Source organism: Convolutriloba macropyga, chromosome 13 (genome assembly GCF_964194025.1).
Source record: "Convolutriloba macropyga chromosome 13, txConMacr16.3, whole genome shotgun sequence".
Taxonomy (NCBI): domain Eukaryota; kingdom Metazoa; phylum Xenacoelomorpha; order Acoela; family Convolutidae; genus Convolutriloba; species Convolutriloba macropyga.
The window spans coordinates 39,523,234-39,546,155 of NC_134480.1; the positions used below are offsets into that span (position 1 = coordinate 39,523,234).

At 34.6% G+C, this 22,922-nt stretch overlaps 2 protein-coding genes across 2 annotated transcripts; both read left to right on the top strand.

Annotated features, from left to right (window-relative positions):
• The first annotated feature begins 4,364 nt into the window (after window positions 1–4,364).
• LOC142351449 (leucine-rich repeat protein 1-like) lies at window positions 4,365–5,697 on the top strand. Its single transcript, XM_075403460.1, has one exon. It carries the CDS (start codon window positions 4,393–4,395, stop codon window positions 5,656–5,658), a length of 1,266 nt encoding a protein of 421 aa, XP_075259575.1. The 5' UTR covers window positions 4,365–4,392; the 3' UTR covers window positions 5,659–5,697.
• A 1,119-nt stretch (window positions 5,698–6,816) lies between these two features.
• LOC142352101 (metal transporter nramp1 homolog) lies at window positions 6,817–19,186 on the top strand. The gene is made up of 5 exons (XM_075404473.1): window positions 6,817–7,680; window positions 8,141–8,279; window positions 14,850–15,046; window positions 15,638–15,974; window positions 18,574–19,186. Exons 1-5 carry the CDS (start codon window positions 7,135–7,137, stop codon window positions 19,047–19,049), a joined length of 1,695 nt encoding a protein of 564 aa, XP_075260588.1. The 5' UTR covers window positions 6,817–7,134; the 3' UTR covers window positions 19,050–19,186.
• Window positions 19,187–22,922: the final 3,736 nt, after the last annotated feature.

The window sequence follows — 22,922 nt, forward strand, 5'->3', positions numbered from 1 at the left end:
ATAATCGAGTTTGGATTTGAAATACGCTGTTACCAACGCACTTGCTCCTAAAAGTTTAATAATTTTTGCAAACGAATATCAAAAAATTGAATTTTATAAATATTGATTTTAATTAGCGGAAGACCACAGAAATGTCATCTCCAGAAAACTTTCTTAGGAACCTTAGGTACAATTACTCCATATCTGAATTAGGAAAGGTGTTAGCAGTTGTCATTGTTCAATCTGGACAAAGTGGAGCAAATTGGCATTTTAATGCCGTTTGTAGAAAAAGAATGCTGAGTTTTCTAAAATTTAGTTGAAAATTTTGCCGAAACAGTTGGTTCAAGCTTTTCTTCAACTCTCTTCTATCTTTTAACGTAAAGCCAATGACACTATCGTTTACAATTTTTTCATTTTCAAGCAATAATTGATTCAATATTAAAGCAAAAATAACGAAAAATGTGATCGAAACAGCGGAAGTTGGGTGCACGTTCACATTGCTTCAAGCCTACGTAACAATCTTTTTTTAAAAAAATCTTTAATTGGAAAATCTGCTTTTGACACGCTTTCCATTGATACCCCTCATAATCCTGTACGATGAATATATCAATCGGCGAAAATTGAGTGAATAGAATAAACCCAGCTGAGTATCTAGTTCCTCTCCCACTAAAGTGGTCGAAACAAAGTTTTGCATGCAGGAAATTTCGTAAGTTCAGTTGTTGCTGCCACATCTTTATTGTTCTGATGGCTCTATAGAGCAGTGCTAATTAACTTAGACTCACTTCATGTTTTCGTTTATGAACAAGAGTTTTCAACCAGTGTTATTCCCTCTTCGTCTTTTTGAAAAGTGCTGGCTTTCATTCTTCGTCGATAGCAAACTGAACTCGAAGCTTTATTTAATCAACTTTTTATTGTTACCACTTTTTTTGAAATAAATGGGAGAACTTTATGCTAACCCCACTTTTTTGTTCAGACATTTTTTGACTTTTGCATCCCAGCATTTGGCCAGAATTCAAAATTCTTTAAAAATTCTCAAAATTCTTAAATATTTGTTTAGGTCTTGATAATTTGAGTTACAATTGAGTACTCAGTAAGTTATCATTGAGTTCCGATTTCCTATATTTTGGTTTGTTTTTGGGTGCGCTCTTTTTTCAGAACTCATATTTTGTGATGTTTTTAGGAGGCGCATCAGGTAGCAGAACGGTTAATCAAACTGAGGCAGCAAAGGTAACAGAAAAAACTATTATCCAGGGCGCGAATGGCCAATTCTGTGATAATAGGGAAATCAGGGTTCCGCGAGTCTTTGTTGACTTGCCGTGCTTTGATCGCTTCTATTATTTTTAGCCCCTTTTCAATAGCAGAATTCTGCACGACTGCTACTAAAAAGTAATAATTTAATTTCATCAGCGCTTTGCTTCGACTCTGTGGATCACCTTTTGTGATTCTGATATTTTTTTTACTTTGAATGTAATTGTTTTTAAAAAATCGTCGGTTTTTAATTCTAGTTCTATTCAGTTCTTTTTGGTGGCTCGCTTGATTCTCATTAATGATAACAAATCGTATCGAAGAGAAGCAACTTTTCAAGCTTCCATATTGATTTTTAATGATGGAGATTACCTGCTTACAAATCATCGTTCTTTCAAAACATCATTTTTACTTACCTTTTGTTCTGAACTGTTCTCTATCTATTTTGCTCTGTTTTCCTTTTGATTTTGAAAGCTGTTTTGAGTTTTAAATTGAAGCAATTTAAAGTAATTCGGACATCAATTGTTCCCTCTCTCTTAAATAAAGTTACGTCATTTTTTCAGAATAAAATTTACATTTAAAAATAGTGAATTGTAAAATTTACTATTGGTGAAACGTTTCTCTTTCTGTCCCAGGCAAAAAATATGAAGGGGTCTGAGATGCTCTCTAGCAAATTATATCGTATTCCGTTTAATCTGTTTTGAACGTAGCTTATATTTTTATTAAAATTGTTATTTTTTGTTTTTTTTTATTTGATGCTCATAATAATAATATCCGGTCTGTGGTAAAACCACGACTACAGAATGAATCTAATACTATCTTTTTAAGGTGCCTCAAAAAGTTTTTTGTAGTTATCTTTCTTTCTAATTGAGTGTTTTCACCTAGAAAAACGCCCGTAAATGTGAAGAAAGCTGAGCTCTATTATTCAATTTGCGTATTTTTACCGCTGCCTTCTCAAAAATTCTTCCCATGTGCATTTTTTATACTTTGTTTTTAAAAATTTTGGATCTTTTTAAAGCTATCGAAATGTTTTAAAGTAAGTGAGACGCAACCTGTTTTCAAAAGCTAAATCAAATTTGCTAGTTTTTCCAAGCTCGTCATAGTATTTTTTGGAAATATTTTGTGTGGGTGCGTCATTACGGTTCCTAGCCCAATCTGCGTTTTGACATAAGTTTTCGTTACTTTTTCGATACTATGTGTAACCTTCTTTTCTCAATTGTGTAGCCTCATTTTCTTTACCGTTAACAGAACTTGTCAGTAGTAATGAAATGAATTAGTCAGAATTGAATTTTTGTTGGTTGTTTTCCTTTGCTTGAATTGTGTTCCAGGACTTCCCCTGTTATTTTTATGAAATTCTCAAAAAGATTGATTCCTTTCACCTGCTTGTGCTGCTTGATTTTACTACTGCCTAAATTCGTTTTGACTTCTACGTGCTATTTGATTCCTTTGTTTTAAAAAAACACCGTTCAGAAGTTAATGCGGGAAAAAAACTTGAGAAACATTGGGACGATTTGTTTCCCTTTTATAAAGTAAGCCACATAATCAAAATAAATATAGCAATTGATTTAAAAACCTGTTTCAGAATCAGTTTCAGTATCAGTATTGTTTCAGTATCACTTTCAAAAACTTGAGAAACATTGGGACGATTTTTTTCCCTTTTATAATGTAAGCCACATAATCGAAATAAATATAGCAATTGATTTAAAAAATTGTTTCAGTTTCAGTATGAAAATTGTTTCAGATAATGCGGGAAGAAACTTGAAACATTGGGACGATTTTTTTCCCTTTTATAATGTAAGCCACATAATCGAAATAAATATAGCAATTGATTTTAAAAATTGTTTCAGTATCAGAATTTTGAGTGTCGTGGCTACGAAAAGTTTGGAATGAGAAGGTTTCCACTGAATACATGTGACGTGGAGCCGCTGTTTCTTTAATGATCTGAGAAACCTTCTTGTTGAAGAAATTAAATAGTTTGAGAAAGAGTTAACTTGGAATCGGTTGTCATTGATTTGACTTTTGAATTGTTAAATAAAATCCTGACAATTTCGCAAAAAAGTTATAGAAAATCATTGATCAAGCCCATTCAAAATTGTCAATAATGCTTAAAAAAATTCAAACTTAAAAGGTCCGTGTTTAGTCACAACACGTCTTGGGAAAAACTCTTTTAATAATGTTTGTCAGAAATTAAGCGCAACGAAGTATTTCTTAATTGATGTTTACTCACGTTTTTTGGTTGCTTTGAAAACTCATCTTTTTTTCCTGTTGTTTATGTTCCAAATTTCAGTTAAATAACTTTGCTTTTTCGCAACAGATTGATGAAAAACAATGTTTGGTGCTAAAACAAACGTTTCTGAAATATCGTGTTCGGTATTTGCTATGCTTTAAAGAGAGAATATGGAAACATTCTGTGCCACACACAGAAATAGCGATACAACTCGTTCCAAATATGTGCGCCTTAATCAAGCTTAATTCTGAGTATATGCCATGAGGGAGTCAACAGATAGGTTCACATTACGCAATTAGGTTCACACGTCTTCGAGTTGGTTTGGTTGTAAATGTTAAGCTCTATAAATCTGTGAAGGCTTGTTATTCAATTGAAATCATCATTTCTTCTTTCATTTAATGTCAAGGGTTTTATTGTTGTTAGGATGTGGTCTAATGTGATTTGTTTACATACAGCAAAATGGTGACCATATCAACATAGCAGTGCAAGAGTAAATACTACTTTAATTGACGTAAATCATGTCGTAAAAATTTCGGACGTTAATGAGTAAATATTGGAATGAATTATTGACCAAATATCGGACATAATTGAAATTAGAGGTAATGTCGGACATAAGCTATGAAAAACTTTGGTTACTAAAAATTGCCTCATGAAGACTCAGCAAAATTATTGATATTGGTGTCGATATGAACAGTCACTGACCAAGTTTTGGCCATCTCACGAACTTAAAAATTTTCATATTTTCTGCTTTTGACCTCAAGCACTTACCTTTCAAATGATGCTTCTTGATTTTTTCTTCTTTAGTGCTGCCGTCTAACAGGATTTATGGTCCGCGCCTTTTTGGGAGTTTTTGATGTTTATAAATTGTTCACAATTGTTTTTAAAATCATAGCTAAGTTGAAAAATTAATTGCAGTTTCTTATTGCAATTTTTCAGATGGTATGCGTCTGAACTGCAACGTGATCAGCGAAGACCTGAACATCGTCAATCGTGCGAAGGTAGTAAAACCTTCAAAAGCTGTCATTTCGGTGGGGTTTCATGGCCCGAAGGAAAAATCAGTTGCCCTGCTGTTAATAGCAACTTCTTTGGAAAAAGTGGGCCAGAAATACCCAATTCGGGATAATATTGAAAATATATTTGGAAAGTTTGCAAGCCAGGGGAAATGCACGCTTCGCTTGAAAGAACCGAGAAAAGATATTTTGATTTCAGATGCCGATCCGGTTCAGTTGAAAACTTTTCTGCAGATTATTTGTTCAGTTCTGAAAACGGGAACTGCGCCTGAACTAACAGTTCTGAAACCGATCGAGAAAAACGAAATTGAACCGAAAAAGACTCGAATGTTGATACGGAACAGAAACGAGTACCCATTGAATAAATCGTTTCCAATTACGCTTAAAGTGTTGATACTGGAATCGGCGTGTCAACTAAAAAGAATTGACTCTAGAATTTTCCAGTTATCAAATTTGACAGTTTTGAGTTTGTCCAACCAACAATTGGTTACAATTCCTGCATCTATTTTTGGTATGAGTTTGAAAGAATTAATTCTTAATGGGAATAAATTGGAATCATTTCCGGAATGGTCGCCATATTCAAGTAAAAAACTGTTAACGAGCTTGATCAGGCTTGACTTGTCTGCGAATAGTTTGAAAGCTTTCCCAGAAAGTTTGCTGAAAATGCGAAATTTGTATCATTTAAACATTTCAAGCAACCGAATTGCGTCTTTGCCCAATTTTTGCGGCTTTTCGAACCTAAAAGAATTACGAGCTGCGAATAATTTACTTGAAGTTTTGAATTTTTCCACGTTGGATTTCAATAAAAAGTTTAATATTTTGGATGTTTTTGGGAATCCGTTTCGAGGGATAGCTTCGGATCGCGGTCGAAGATTAAACGAACAGCGATTTGAAGTTTGCAAATCTTTATTTATTCTCAGTGCCAATAAACTGTGTAATATCATGAAAGGAGCTAACTTTGAAAATCTATCCGAGGATTTACCTCAAACAGTGATCAACCTTCTGAACAAATGCGAGCGTTGTGTTTGTTCTGGATTTACAGTTAGAGGGAAAATTATGACTTTAGATGTTGATTTGTATGCTTTTTGTGCTACTGTTACCAGCGTTGACACAAATGGGCGTACGACTATACCCGTGCAGTTTAAACTCTGTTCTGCGTATTGTGAAATGATGTTGTCTAGACGTATTTTGACATGATTTGTGATTTGTTCTCATTTGAGTTGATTGTTTGATTTGTTTCTTTTTTAAATTTTGAGGCAAAATTAGCAAAAATGAGTGCTTCGTTTAAATTTAAACTTAATTTCAGGTTGATAATTACAAGTTCAATTTCGCGTTTCCCTTTAATTTGCTACAATTTGAGTAAGTTTTGTGTACGTAAATTGGAAATTTTGGGAAACTTAGCAAAATATTTTTGCGTTGCTTTTTGTTTAAATTAAATTAGCTTTGAGGCAGTTTGACAAGTTTTATTGTAGCTTACATTAATTTGAATGTGTCTGAGTACCAGCTATAAGTACTTTCATTTGTTGTTATTTTTAGCTGCAACATGTAAGGACATTCAAATTATTAAAATTGTGTACTTTACATAATACATTAACTTCTGCAACATTGGCATAGCTCTGATTCTGAGAAGAAAATAGGTAAGAGAATTTTGAAGTTAGTTTGTGTGATGGTTAGTCGAATTTGCAAAGTAGGACATTTTGGCTAAATTTAGCTAATCTTTCGCAACTCCAATTTACCCAGGATGCATAACATGAGTAGGTTGTTAGATCTTTTGAGTCTCCTATTGATTTTAAGAAGTCCTTATTCCTGAGATATCTTGGTAATATTTGCTTTCGATTCGACTCAACTTGCTCATAGTTATTTTGAGAAATGAGTAGCTTGTTCAACTATTGCGACATCTTGTTCAGCAACTACTAGTTGCGTAAATCAAGGTTAACTTGATGGTATTTAAGCTCGCTATCATTTCGCTATTGTTTCATTAACTATGTCTTCTGTTATGGCTACTATATTTAGAACAGCTCGCGATTAAGTAAAATGTTTTTCGTTGAATTAAGTAAGGTAAATAAAACTGTCTCCTATTGATGTTCAGGAGTCCTTAATCCTGTGATATCTTGGTAGTATTTGCTTTCGATTCGACTCTACTTTCTCATAGAAATATTGAGAAATGGGTAGCCTGTTAAATCAACTATTGCGACATCTTGTTGAGCTACCACTAGTTGCATAACTGAAAGTAAATTTCATATTATAAAGTTTGCTCTCTTTCGACCATTGTTCCATTGACTATGTCATTGATAAGGTCTCTATTTTTAGAACAACTCGTGATCAACAAGTGATGAAATGTTTTTTTGTTGAATTAAGGTAGACAGGTAAACTGCATCTTTTCAGGTGTTCACAATGGCTGTTAATACTTATCAAGGAGTGATTTGATGATTGCGAATGAGTTATTGCCAATTTTTGCAACGATTGCCTTGAAAATGTTTAGCAAATATACAAGTACATGCAAGTTCAAACAAACATAGAATGCTAAACGTTTGAGCAAGCGTTAAAAGTGATCAAACTATATTTAATGGCTTTGATGATAGTATAGTAGATGTGTTCAAGTTTACAATTTGTGGGTGAAAAGTTCAAATAGTTCTGAAGGTGAAAGTTCAAATAGATATATTTACCAAACATATGAATGGTAAGATTATTGACTCGGACTCCGATGATTATTTTATTGTCAGTGGTCGCGAGAAACAGCAGCTTCTGGAAATGAGTTCGCAACAGCATAGAGAAGAGAAAAGTCCGGTCGAGTCCGATGAGGGGCAATATGAATCATCATCATCGTTGATTCCAAACGAGGAACACAAATCGGGCGCACGTTCTGACATTGATAGCAATGAACCCTCCTGGAAAAGAAGTTTGATGAGACCATTCCGAACTGTTGACGACCATCCTGAAGACACTCAGATCCAGATACCGACGTTGGACACTCCTGCGAAGTTCAGTTTCCGGAAGCTCTGGGCTTTCACTGGTCCAGGGTTCCTAATGTGCATAGCGTATCTGGATCCAGGAAATATTGAATCTGATCTTCAGCAGGGTGCAATTGCCGGATATAATCTTCTCTGGGTTCTGCTGTGGTCGACATTTCTTGGGTTCTGTTTGCAATCTTTGTCTGCGAGACTCGGTGCTGTTACGGGGCGCAATTTAGCAGAACATTGCCGCGAACAGTATACATTTGTAAGTACTTATTTAGTGTTCTCAACATTCAGGCATAAGATCGTCGCATATCAAAAATGAGATGTAGTTAAATTTGACAGAGGATAAAATGAGATTTAAATGTACAGATCTCGAGGTCTTGAAAATGTTGTTCACTTAGCCTTTATGTACTAACAACTACCTTTTTGCTAATAACGGCATGTATGGCTTGATAATGCATTAAAAGAACAGTCTGAAATGTGGGGAGTAATAAGAAAAAGGGAAGCTGAGAAGAGGCCGCTGTGGTCTAATGCTGTTCGGTTGTGATTAGGCAGGAACCCAAATTATTAATATTATAATAGGTGGTAATGACCATTATATTTCATTACAATTATAGAGTGCGCAAATTTATCAATTATGATATTTCAATTTTTTGTTGATTTTCAAGATAAGCGTACAGAAATGGAGGTCATTTAATTCTATAGAATATTTTTTTGCTCAGTGGCCCAGGATCTGTCTGTGGTTGCTAATAGAATTGGCAATTATTGGATCGGACATTCAGGAAGTGATCGGATCGGCCACGGCTATCAACTTGTTGTCAAACAAAGCAATTCCAATCTGGTTCGGTGTCCTAATTACAGGTTAGACTTTTTTCTATCAAGATAAAGGCGGTTAGTTTTTAACTTCGCTTTTTTATTCGATTTTTCGTCTGATCTACAAATTTTCGTAACTTTTTGTCTTGAAACAGGCGAAAGTGATCCCCAACCACCACCCGTCTCCACTTCTGTTGTGCAGGCGTAAATGCGCACTATGAATAGTTAGGCGGTTGGGATCCGCTCTGCAATTATGCCCCCGCACTCCTCTTCCTATCTGCTCCCACCTCAACCTGTAATAATAATAATAAATTGCTCGTAGTGCCGTTACCATAAAATAGAAGCAAAAAAATACATACATTGTACAAAAACAATCGATTACAATTTGCGACACTATAAGATCGCCATTAAACCTATCCGGTTTGTTTGCAGGCGCCTCACGGAAGTTGTGCAATTTTAGTTGAAATAATGAAAAATAATGGTTTAAAAATAAAAAGTTATCCTTTCTAGTAGAGGTTAACTATTGAAGAAACGGTGTTTATAGCAATCAGAAATTTTTGCTCTATCAACATGAAAGAGTCTGTCTAGCGATTCTTGGTTCCAATTATATCAAGATCCAAAAAAGTATGGCAAAATCCATTTTTGTTTGCCTCTTTTATTATTCTAACATCTTCAACAAAAGAATTGTTATAATTCAATGCCATTTTTAGCATCACAAGAACTCTAAATTTGAATGAATTATTGTCGAATCCTTGTCTGCCAATTTGTACATACTGTCCACGATTTCTGTTTTTCATGATCTCATTAAGGTCCCAGTCCGTTTAAAGTAAATTTTTAAAGTAAAGGTTGGATTTTTTATGAAAATGCGATGTGTAAGTCAGCGTTCGATTGGCAGTTCGTGCATTGAACAACTCTTTTGAACGTGACTTCTTTTTTGTTTTATCAAATTGTACACATACTAATCCTTTTTTGCATTGTTGTATTTTTTTTTATTTGTTTTTGTTTTACTCAGAAAAGTTCCTATGCACAGTCAGTGGTTTAATTTCTTGATATTAATAACTGATTTTTTGACGTCTAATCTATGAAATTCAAGGGAATTTTGTTTCTCAATTACAATTTTGATATATTTTTATAATTTTATTGTTTTGACAATTTTCTTTGCAAAATATCCTAGTTTAACCAATCTTTGTAGCCTTATCTCAATTTTTTGTTCTAACGGCAGCGTGGCTGTGTAATGTTTTTGAACCATGATTGCTAAATAATTACATGTACTTAATTTTGGATCGATATTTTTTGGAGTTTATTTGAAACAGAAAGCAAAATTCAATGCCGCATGTGAAAACCTGTATTTAGGCCAAATGGCTGAACTAACCCAAAATCAGAGAATAGAGTAATTTTTTAATCCTATCGTGGAAAACCATTTATTTATTAGAGGCGCGAAAAGTAGTTGTGAGAAAAATTTTGATAATTGTACGAAATTTTTTAATCAGGTGCGGCTTTTTCAAAACAGTTGTCGAAAAAGTGTTTCTCACAATAATTTACTTTAGTAGTAGTTTGTTTGGAAGCATTCTGGACCATATGAGGCAAATATTACACATATATTTTCAATTTTCGTCTATTTTAACGTTTTGCCTATTTTAAGCTTATGTAGTATTTTTTGTATTCTTCTTGAATTTTTGAATAACCTGTGCGGAGTTCTATGTTTGCAACTAGTTGTTCTGGCAGTTTCGCTGGTCGTTCGTTATGATTAATGGTTTTTATAATTTTGAGGAAAATTGGTTAAATTCGAACAATTTTTTGCCGATGTTTTGGCGGTTTTTATGGTTTTTGGCTTTCATCTGACCTTACGCTTCCTGCTCTACGTTTTCGGAGCCAATTACAAATTGAGAGTTACTTTCTATGTGTGTGTACTATTAACTGACACTTCGAGTCTAGTCATAGCAATCTTCTCAAGCATAAGTTTCTTAACTTTATTTTCAGTTTTTTTCTTAGCAGTTACCGACAGTCCATTGATTTTTTTCTCCCTCGTTTTGGATGAGTGAGTGATGTGGCAGTGAAAATTGTTTGCCGATTAATGGTAAGGACGAATTGTGAAAGCTAAACAGGGCATATATCACTATATTAAATTAAACAAATTTTCTATTTTGTTTTTTTTTGCTGTTCTTATATTTTAATTGTTGTCTGTTTTTCTCAGTCAAATTTTGGTTGGGTGACTGATATACGAGAGAATGTGTTTAAAATTTTCTCTTATTAATGGTTGGGTAGTTGAATTTAGCTTTTCGCAAAGAGTTTTTCGAAGATTTTACTTTGAGGTTTCGTCCGTCATCTTTCCCTTTGATGTTTTTTTAATAAACCCATTTTTATCGGGTTGTCTGTCAGTTGTTAATATTTTGCTACCAACTATCTGTATAACAGGTTCCTTTACCAGTAGTTTTTCCTGAGTTTCCACTAAACTTAAATTTAAGCAGTTTGTATCAGTTTATGTCAGATATGTTTTTTTTTCATATTTTTCCTGTTTCAAATTTGTTGAATTTGCAAATTTCAGTGAGGATAGCCACGTTTCTACTTCGAGTCGTCTCCGGAATTCTTCCGGATATGTTTCTAACTTCGTCGAATAAAGAGTTCAGCTTGTTGAATTTTTTGTGTGAAATATTTTTGACTTCTCTAAGCTAGTTTCCTTCTTCTCTCATTCTGATAAAAGTGTTTTTAGACAGCAGTTGCTCAGCAAAGCAATTCAAAATGAACAGAGTATCAAAAAACGAAATTGGAAATAGAAACGGGATAAACCCATAGAGCCCATTTTTGGATGCTCGTTACTCGAACTTCGATCTTATAAGTCTTAGTTACCATCTCTAATGCTTATTGGTATTGATACTAGCTTCTGTATCGTCTCACTATGAAACAGGAGACTATTCAACTACCAAATGACATCAAAATGGTTCGCACTTTAAAGTTGTTTTTCCAGAAAAGTCATTTTCTTTTTTTTCTGTTCTTTCAATCCCAATTGTGTTTATCGGAATCAACGGGGGCTATTTTCCGGCAATCTGCCAGGTATTTTTCTGTTTTTGATGATAAAGTTTAATAATTTTTGAAAACTGAAGATATGCTCTCTGGGGCTAATTACGATATTCTCTGTTACGGTAATAATACGCATGTTCATAGTTTTAGAGGCAAAAAGTTTAAGAGGTAAAGTTTTTCAAAAAGTTGAAATTTAACTTCAAATTTGTTTACGTTATTAACTGCTCTTGAACGAAGTTTATAGCAATTATTGTAAACGTGTTGGTCTTTTATATGCAAATTTTTCGCTTGACCATTTTGTGCTTTTCTTCTAGAACATTCGTTGCCTTCTCAAGTGACTTTTTCACGCTTTCGTTCTTCATTTTTGAGTGATCTATTGCTCTCACTCTGAAGTACATCTTGTTGCTTATATAAAGTCGGTTGCAGTATAGCAAAAACAAGGGCCAAATAGCACAGTCGATTGTTATATAGTTATGAAGCGGGAAATCAATGGTTCGAATCCCAGTGGGGGCAAATGTTTTTCCACCCGCCTGTCATTCTAGAGCAATTCTTACGACATTAGTCGGCTTATATTTTATTAAGTGAATATTGAAGTTTGCTGGTTAATTTCAATTCTATTTCAAATTTGTTTGGCGTTGACTGGCGCGTGCTGATCAGCAGTAATTCCTACATTTTTTTCTGAAACGATAAAATATGGTTTTTGCACACTACTACCGGACAGAAACAAAACTGACTGTTTTCTACCCACTTATCAAAAATGAAGCTGTCTATGCCTTTCTGACGAAATAAGACTGCTGTAACGCTTTTGTTGCTTAGAAAACAAAAATACCGGAGAGGAAATTAATTATTTCTTTGAATCCAATTCTGAGGAGAACATGCTTAACAGAGCTATGCGGCGTAAATCTGATTTAAGTGTTCGCTAGAAGCTTCCGAAAACTTACTGTATAAATTAGATAATAAAATATTTGAACTTCTATATATAAAATTTGTACCAGCGTGTTGCAGAAATTTATGTGTCGATTTCCACTGTTTCCACTGTATGTGTCACAATATTTATGTGTCGATTCCCGCTGTTACTTTGAGGGTATTCTGAAAGTTGCGCAATGGTTTAATGTGTCGTTGGGACAAAACACATTACACGCACGGCACGCACGCACTAACACAGGTAACCTCACACAAGTGCATCCAAAAATCTTTTTTTAATTTGTTGAAACTAACCTTATCCGTGGTTGGCTTCGTTCCTAAGTGTCGTTTTGTCTGGAAAAATTGGTAAGTACTTTTTGAGGCAATTGCATTGGCAACTCTAAGCTTGAAAGGAAAATTTAAAATGAAATCTTTCAGAGTTTTCAAATTTTCTGATTTTCAATGTTTCATGAGCATAATGTGCCATTTGGTTTTTTTCTCAAAATCTTGCAGATGTTTTACCGACTATATTTATTGAACACAATTTTAGTTTTTAACAAATTTATAATCGCAATTTTCATCAGTAATTTCAATTTTTTTAGGATTTTGACATTTTTTGCACTCAGCCTCTATTTCTGTCCAGCATTCAAGGAATTAAGTCTCCAACTAGTTCTCTCTTTTCTTCTCTCCCTCTCCTACACACTTACCACACAAATTGTTTTCACACACTCATACATACATAGCTGTTTGCTGTTATGGCTGACAAAAATGCTGTATTTTCGTTGTGGCAACTGATATTAGACTGTTTCGCTTAGTTCATGTATGTTTTGTTTTGTTTGTCTGAAAAACTAGGTGTTGACTTTGACGCAACTGTATCGGTAGTTGTAAAACTGACACTAAAATTTGAACTAAAATTGTTTCCAAAATTTGTTATTTGTGATGTTTATGAGCATAATGGTCCATTTTTTTATACGAAATCTCAAGAGGTTTCACCAGCTAGATTTAAAAGGTACAATTTTTGTTTTGAATATATTTAAGACCGGTTTTTGTGGCAATTATGACGTAATTTTTCTAAATTTTCAAGATCTCTGACAGTTATAGCACTGCCGTGCTTAAAAGCATTTATTTAGCAGTAATTGAGATCAATGGTTATAAGTGTTTTTACGATTTGGCCTTATCACTCTAGAGAATTCTTTGAATTTTTTTAACTGAAGGAAAGTTCTTTTCTACACCCTTCATTTTTTATGAGGACTTCCACTATCAGTAAACTATCAAAATCTCTAATTTATAGAAGTTCTAACAGTCTGGAAAATATGATTTTGATGAGCTTTTTCAAAATACAGAAACGATGTAAGGAAAACTTTTTCTAACTTTCCAAATAAAACTATGAACATCTAATAGGTTTTCCAACCTGAGGATCCATAAACTTTCTCACTCAAATTTTTCTGTAATTGATTTTACTAGAGAAGGTTAGTTCAAATGATCGTCTCCTACAACAATGAATGATAATTAAAAAAAATGATCAAATGAAATTCATCTTCTTTTTCAATAATAAATTCGGTTGATTTGATGTTCATTCGATGAAATCGGTATTTTCTACGTCTCCTTGGTTTTGAAAATACAGAAATGGTTGGTTTTAATGAAATTAGAAGAATTGTTCGTATAGACTCCAGATTTTAGAAAAGAATACAATTTTTTTGCTTTTAGTTAAGCTTTTTAAGTTGATTTTTTTGGCTATTTTGAGAGCTCTAAATTGCCTGAAATCGTCTGTTTTCCAAAAAAGCAGTTCGATTTTTTTTTGGTTAGTACAGTAGTTTTCAATAAGCAGAAAAGAAGAGAGTAAATTTTTAAAGCAAATTTTGAGAAAAACAAAATCGACTTTCAGTTTTTTTGGTCGAATAGCTATATTCGTTATTTTTAGGCTTGCAGCTGTAAAAAGTTACTCGTGATAATCAGAACTCCCTTTAAAGTAACTAATTTTACTACAAATTTTGCCATATATTCCTTAAATTTCAACGCGATTTGTCACCCCTACCCGCGAGCGGTTTTTTTCGATTTCTCCTTCGAAATTAAAATGTTCCCCCTTTTTTCAAATTTTTGAAAAATTTTGATATAAATCAAAACTAGATCCCGAGAAAACGGTGTTTGTCTTTTTTCTTTACGATGCGTAAAGAAAAGATGAATATTAGACTGAAGAAGAAAAACAGCCTCGCATATATATTCCCCCATTTTTGGAACAATATTTGGAAAAAAATGTTGGAACAATAAAACGATGACTTTTTTTACCATGTTGTCACTATTTCGTCCCTATTTTGTGAGAAATATCTTTGCCCGAATGTTACCGAGGGGCAACAATATTTATTTTGTTTCAAATACTTCAAAATCTGTCCATCGTGACTGAGAGGAAAATGAGCAGACTCGGGAAAAATATTTGACAGACAGCCATCATATCGCCAATAAGAAAGGGCTTCGCACAATTCAATATAGCCAATTAAAATATCTCTATTAATTGTAATCTAATTCATAAAAGTAAATTTATACACAAATCTTTAATTTACCTGAGTATGTTGGGTTAGTAAAAAATATGCACCTTGGCATTGCCTCAACTGAATTTTATGTAAGTTTACTTGAAATTTTTTTGAGTGCAGTGTCTGATGCATCAATTAAATTGTTCACATAATTCATGCCATTTCTCAGGCCTCGACACTTTCACTTTCCTATTTCTGGAGATGTACAATCTGAGGAATTTGGAGGCGTTTTTTGGCTTCCTAGTGACCACAATGGCAGTGTCTTTTTGGTACATGTACATCTACATCTGGCCTGATCCGGTGGATGTCATCGAGGGCATGATCATTCCTGGATGTAGCAACTGCACTTCGGAAGCAGGATCTCAGGTTAATTGTTTCACTTCCCTAAAATAGAATTTTATTCTCCATTTGAGTAACTAATTTGGACTTAAAATTAAGCAATGAAAACTTGACAAATTTTAACAATTGAGCATGCTATACGCATTAGCATTAGTGTGTTATTAAATTTGATCAGCCAATTCAACTTTCATAAATTTCGGATCTACTGTCCCAACCTTGCTTGCAGATCTACTCTTTCGATGTATTGTCCTTCCATGGTACCCTTAGTCGTGAAAGCATCAACAATCCAAGCATTTGCGACCAATGTCAACTGAATTGCGACCAATGTCAACTGGATCAACTCTAAACTAGCTATATTCAATTGAGACATGAAGATTTCTACACCTACTCCAGACTTCTAGGTTTTTGTAGGGAAAATTTGCTTGAGCCGATCTGATAATTACTTGACAGAAATTTGAAAACTATCAACCAAAATTCTATATGGAGAAATCTGTTAGTTGTGGCCTTTGGATAAATAAATTAGACACAGTTGTCTCGTTTTTATGACCATCTTCGAAACGCTTTTGATCGGACATTCTTAAGATTTGATTGCAGCTTATATTTTGTCCGTTTTTCCAGGCTCTGGGTATAGTGGGTGCCGTGATAATGCCACACAATCTCTACCTCCATTCCGCTCTTGTCCTCTCCAGAAATATCGACAGAACTAACAAAGCCAGTGTGAAAGAGGCCAACATGTATTACGCCATCGAGTCAGCACTTGCCCTCATTGTATCATTTTTCATCAACATGGCAGTTGTCGCCGTGTTTGCCTACCAGTTCTTCGGACAAACGGACGCGACGTTAAGTTCTGCCGGTGATATGATTCACGATGAGTTTGGACGAGCAATGGCTGTCATTTGGGGTATCGGAATTTTGGCGTCCGGACAGAGCTCAACCATGACCGGGACATATGCAGGTACCTGATTTTCATTGACTTCGTTTTAAATATACGCTCAGTTTTGAGACTGCTGCTAATTGGGGCTCTAGAATTGGTCTGGTAGTTTTAAAGAATTTTATTAATAGCCGCCTCAGCTTTTCAGCCGGCTATTATAGCCCTCCTGTTTTTTTTACAATTCAAAGAATTTGAATTGCATTGGGGCGCTGTCTTTAAGATCTGTTCACACATTTTCATGATTTTTGAAGTCAAATTGGAGTAGAGATTTTGGTCACGCCGAAGCAGGAAGTGGAGCGAAAAAGCGAGTGGTTTTGCGGCGTGAAGTTTTTTAGTTTTTTTGCTCTTACTTTAAAGCAGAGTGAGAAAACGGTGTTTGAACAAAAATTCGCTTTCTCGCTAGTGGTTTTTTTATAGCTGAAAAGCTGTAAGCTGAGCGAAGCTATATTGCGGAGCTCTTGGTTTTATTTTGTTTCGTCGTCTGAAGCGATAGCGGCTATTATTGGGGACATAGTGGTTTCAATTTGTTGTCTCCATCGATGATTGTTACGACCTGACTTTTTGGAGTTGACTTTTTCAATGACTTCAGTGACCTCTACTGCTTTGCGGTTAAAATTTGTTTTCGTGACGTCATTTTGGCTTTTAGGGCAATTGCGTGACTTACCTCACTTTCAAATTTTATGAACATTTAGTAGTTAATAGTGTGCATCTAAGTAGTGCTAAACTTATATGCCCTCCTTGTTGATTATTAGGCTTGAGTTTTTGATATCGAATATCATTTTTGAAAATGCTTTTTTTGGGGCTTTTTCCTTGTAGACCGTATGTGTCATAAAATTGACAGTCCGAATATAACCCAAAAAGTCTAGTGGTCTGTTAAAGGACTGGTGGTCGATCTGTCAATCTTAATGCTTTAGTTGTTTCAATTCATGGAAGGACACAAGCGTCTATCGCGGCTATTTTCCGGCAATCTGCCGGCTATGTTCGTTTTTACATTTGTTTCACACACAGCAAAGGTGAAAAAGTCAATTTCTGAAAGAGTTCTTCCTCTCACTAACGGCTTTGCGCGCAGACGTCATTTCTCACTCTCTCTCTCTCTCTCTACCTCTCTCTTTCTCTCTCTCTCTCTCTTCCCTCTCTCTCTCTCTCTCCTCTCTCTCTCTCTCTCTCTCTCTCTCTCTCTCTCACCTTCTCTCTCTCTCTCTCCCCCTTCTCTCTCTCTCTCTCTCTCTCTTTCTTTCTCTCTCTCTCTCTCTCTCTCTTTCCCTCTCTCTCTCTCTCTCTCTCTCTCTCTCTCTCTCTCCCTCTTCTCTCTCTCTCTCTCTCTTCTCTCTCTCTCTCTCTCTCTCTCTCTCTCTAGCACAAGTGATTGTGCTCAATTTGCGTGATTAGGATGAAGTGCTAAAATGACTTTTGCAGTTTAAAACTTAAGTTTAATTTGAATTAATTTAAGGTTAAAAGAACTCATATGTGCAGTAAAGGTCCCTCATAAAAGGCTTCTGCGGAATGAATTTTAACAAGCTTTATGAATTTATCGCTGAATGTTTTTTACCTGGCTTTTTGAGCTGCGTCGAATTATTTTTCAATTGAGGTCTGTTTCTGTTTCTATCTCTATTATACGGCACACAAGTCTATTCTTTGGCAACTATTCCTGACAGCTGCCGGCTATGTTTGCTCACATGCGGTAATTTCACTTTTTTTTCTTTCTTTCGATTTTTTGACTCGGTTTTTTTTTCTGAACGATTTTCCCAAACCATTCCTAGTTCATTCTAGGCCTAGGTTTTTGTTTGAACCAAATTTTTGATCGTCGCTAGCGGTTGTTTCTTCACATGCGGCATTTTGATATTGATTTTCTGATTTTGTTTTTTAATTTTTTCGATCTGATTTTTTAGAAATGGCTTTTCCAAATAACTCATAGTCCGTTTTAGGTAGTTTTTTTGTGAAGTCAATGACAATTCTTTGAATTGTACGTCAGGACTTGTCTGGCAATGATTTTTGTACTTCGTCGAATGAAATTTTTTTATTTTACCTTAGTTCACTGCTTGTTCATTATTTTGCGTGAAATCTTTTTGACTTCTTTAGGCTAGTTCCACTCTCCTCTCATTGTGCTCAAAGTGCCTTTAGACAGCAGTTGCGCAGCAAAGCAATTCAACATGAACAGAGTCAGTATCAAAAAACGAAATCTGAAATAGAAACGGGGTAAACCCATAGAGCCTAGTTTTAGATGCCCGTTACTCGAACTTGGTTCTTATAAGTCTTAATTACCATCTCTAATTCTTTTTGGTATTGATACTAGCTCCTGTATCGTCTCACTATGAAATAGGAGTATGTTCAACTACAGAATGACATCAAATTAGTTCGCTCTGTAAAAATGTTTTTCTACCAAAATCTTTTTTATTATTATTTTTCTCTTCTTTTAATCCCAATCGTGGTTACGGCAATCAACGGCGGCTATTTTCCGGCAATCTGCCGGGTATGTTTGAAATTTATCCCGGTATTGTGTGATAGGTTAGTGAGAGCGAGAGTTAAATTTAGATCTTTTTGAAAAAGACGTCACTTTCTCAACATTTAAACAAGTGTCCGAGATCACATATAGTATGCAGTCAAGATTAACTCTTCGTTTCAGGTCAATTTGTCATGGAGGGCTTCTTAAGCATCCGATGGCCTAGATGGAAGCGAGTCCTACTAACCAGAACAATAGCTATGGTTCCCACCCTCATGCTGGCGCTATTCGCATTGGCAGACTTGGAATCGGTGTCTTCCTGGCTGAACGTACTTCAAAGTGTCCTTCTCCCGTTCGCCATTCTACCTGTGATTGTGTTCACTAGCAAACGCAGTATCATGGATACATTCGTATCAGCTGTTCCAATCAGGCTCATATTCGCAGTTTTAAGTGTTGGCTTAGTAGTCATTAACTTTGCCCTCATTTACATATCAATTGCAGATTATGACTTTCCAGTTGTTGTGCTTGTATTTATAAGTATTGTGGGTGTGTTTTATCTCCTCTTTATATGCTATATATCTTTCGGGTATATATGGATTGCGAGACGCCAGGCTGCTGCTCTGGCTCGTCAGCCAGTAAACGCTGGCGATGATGATTGATGAATTTTATTGATAATATCAAGAATTGAATTGATAGCTTTTAAGCATTAGAATTTGAAATCTTTAATTATGCTATGTATATACGTAATGAGACCACGAAAGCATTTTATCTTATCAATTTAAAATTTTGCAGTTGGTTTTACTCTATTTTTGTAAATATGTAATTTTATGCAAGCGCGAGCGCCTGGTACAATTCAACAGCTCATATTGTTAGGGTGAATGTTAAATAAACTTCATAGCTAATTTTTAGAACATACTTATTTTTCTAAAAACGAACTTATAAATGAATACTTTGATGCATTGAAAGATACTTTCAAAACGCAGAGTTTTGTTCGTCGATATTGTGTATCGAAGATTTTGAGGGAATGATTATTTAACTACCAAATAGATAAATGAACAGACTCATTTTCTTCTCTAAATGAGAACCCAAAAGACTCTTGATCATGCCAAAACAAGCTCCTTTAGATTCAAACCAAACAAAAGAGATTGCTAATTTTCTCGAACTCAAAAATACCGTTACTTCCCTCCGTCCAAACGTTTCGTCCCTGAAAACCTCGGAGTTAAGGCTGAGTCCACAGAGAAACTCAGAATACAAATAGAGCAAAGCTACAAATAAAGCAATGCAATTTTTTTCTTTATTAATAGCCGCACAGCGATAGCTGGGGCTATTATTGGCCTTCTTTCGGTTTTTTTTATTTCGTCGTCAAGATTTTTGTTACGACCATATGACGTCATAGCATTTTTGTTCATTCGTTCAAGCAATTTCGACTGAATTACATGCGTGACGTCATTTTTCGCTCTTAGTGGAGCGAGTTTTTTTGTTCATTCGCGTGATTAAATTTTTGGTCACACTTTACTTACCTCGCTCTCAAAAATGACTTCCTCACTTTGAAATTGACTTTTATTTACTTTAATTCAGAGATAAGGTCAAGTGAGTGTGTGTCACTCTAAATGAAAGTAATTTGAGATCAGCTAATAGAGGCAGCAATAACTTATACAGATTTTTAATCAAAATATAACAGATGAAAAGACGAATTGTTTTGTTCTGTCTTTTTTACTTTTGAGACTGCAGATCTACGAATCTATTGCGGCTATTTTCTGGCAATCTGCCATCTATGTTTTTACTGGATAGAGACATGGGTTTTTAAACCATATATAGTCTCCAAAAAAGATAGTACATGAGTTTCCGATGCAAATATGAAAATATCTTTACAGGACTTAAGAGACTTCCTCGAGACGAATAATTGACACTAGGTTTTTGAAAAATATTATCTGAGAAATTCAAGATATCACTTAAATTTTAGGGTTTAAATTTTTAGACTGTTAGAAGCTACGAAGTTGCAACCATTCGTGCTATTTTTGCCTATATGAAAGCCGCGAGCAGAACTGCAATCCTCAAGATATAATGTTTAAATCTTAAGAATTCTGAGATCCTTGTTCTTTACAAATTTTTGCTTGTTGTACAGAGAACCTAGTGGCAGGAGCTAGATTCAAACTTAAAAAGATTGAGTTAGAAAATCCTCCAGTTTTAAACGTTTTGCTCGACAAATTGATCATTGGGGAGATTAATCAGCCGGCTAATATGAATCACTAAAAATTTTCTCAGTTTTGCTAAAACAACTTTTTAGTTTTTTTCGCAATTTTCTTTTCTGATATTATTCTCCTTTAAAGTTACATATATAGTTGATAAATTGTGACTTTAAAATTTAGGGGCCTCAAGATTGACAAAAAAGCAATTGTAAAGTTATTTGAGAACTCAGGGAAGCCAAAAATTGTGGCTTTTTCTAGTGCTCACGCTACGCTCGAAGAAATCGACTCAACCAGCGAACTGAAAGGAGCGAATGCTCTCATTCATTTTCAACATTTGTCTTTGTAAATGTCTCAATTTTTTTTCATCACAGTAATTCTGTTTTCTTTGATTTTTAAGCGATTTAATAAATTTATCTAAAATGCATTGTTTTCAATTTACTCTGGAATTCATAACAATTTTATTGATGAAGATTTCAACTTTTTAAGATTTTTCACGAAATATCGAGCACTTTGTACAAAAATGTCAAAATATCGAGCACTTTGAATTACCACCAGAAAATTTGCGGTATTTGAAATCAACCAAACTCTGACCGAACAGGAGACAATTTTCAAAACCAGTTTAAGAACGTAAAAAAATGAGACCTTCTTTTCTTGTAGTTTTTCGTCACTTTTTTTGTCGTGGTCATGAAAATCAAAACTTCTCGATTTATCACTTTTCCGATTCTTTCCCCTTGTTTTTAATAAAGTTTTTTTCTTTCGTAAATTTCAATTCTGCTTGTTAAAAGTTAATAATTTAAATGTAAATCGTGGCTAGACTCGAGTAGACGTGAAATAATTCTAGCATCACAGCCTCGATTTTTTTTGCATCTGTTTTGTTGAACAAGAAGACTGAAAAATGTTAATTGTTTGTATTTCAATCATACTCATATGACCAAATGTTGTAGATGCAAAGCTAAGTTTGTTGCTTCTTTGCACTCTGAAATAATTTAGTTTTGTTTCATATCAGTCGAAGTGGAAAATGAATTAAGAAGTCTCATGGGTCTCAGAAGTTTGTCTTTTAGTTTGATCACGTTGATTGTATCAGGTCCCACAGAAGGGTCTTCATGTAAAATTTTTGAAGCACTCTTTTAATAGAGTGACGGGACTTTTATGATGGTCGTCATTTTCTAAGTTTTTTTCATGCACGATATATATGTAGTCGAAGATAGGCTTTGTTCATCTGAAATAGAATGCCTTCTCTGTTAATAAAAAGCCGAGCCAGAGATTCGTGTTTTGCTCCGTAGAGGCTAAGTCGTAGACTTTTTGGGACTAAAAGAGCTTTCGATGGCCCTCTTTTACGTGACTTTTATTTCTCACAACTATTATTGAGCTTTCGGGGACATCACTCCATACTTACTGAAAGTTTTTGACCACAATATTTACATATAGTTACATTTGTAAAGTAGTTTTGTATAATACTTCAGAGTTTTCCTCCTCCAGAGGTTTGTGCTAAATACATCATAAGGTACAGTGCGGTATGATAGTTTTTAATCAACATAGCACGCTGTTGTACCACCGAATGAAAAAGTTACTTTCAAAATTGAGATGGATTAAATAGATCAGCCGAATTGTGACTCGTCGCGTTTGTTGAAGCCATGTTGATAAAAGTTTTCTCAAAAATTAATTGGTTTCGTCAAATATTTATTTTTCTAACAGTTTTGAATATTTAATTTTGAGCAAGACAAATAAGTGGATAAGACAGCAGGTGACTTCCATATAGTTTTTTTCCTAAAGACTGGCAGTGATATGACTGATTTTCAAAATTAATGGAAAAAGTTCTCTATTACTACAGGACGGATTTATCTAAAGGTTATATAGAGAGTAAAATTTAAAAAAAACATGTTTGAATCGTTTCGAAGGAGAGGATCTTTTCAATGGAAGAATAGATGCTCTAAAACTTATCGAGAATATTCGTGGGAATATTTTTGAACAGAAAGCCTGCTCACAACGGCCTTCGAAACCGGAAATCGCGAGATTCTCATCAAGAAATGCTTTAATCTTGGAATCAGATGGCTAGTTAACCAGAGGATAAGAACATAGCAAAAGCAACGAAATTTTTTTTCAGTTTAACATTTCGAGTTATTGACCGAGACTTTAACGGATGTCCCTCAATGATCATTTCTTGGCCCAAGGCTTTTTTGATATACATAAATTGTTTGAAATGTTCACACCTCTGATCACATTATAGATAATGAGAAATTAAGTTTTTCTTTGTTTTCTCCAGTACGAATTGTTCGGATAAGGGATCTTTGAGATTGTAGATTGGTTTTCGACTTTGTTGGTTCATTTAAAAATCCTCTCTCG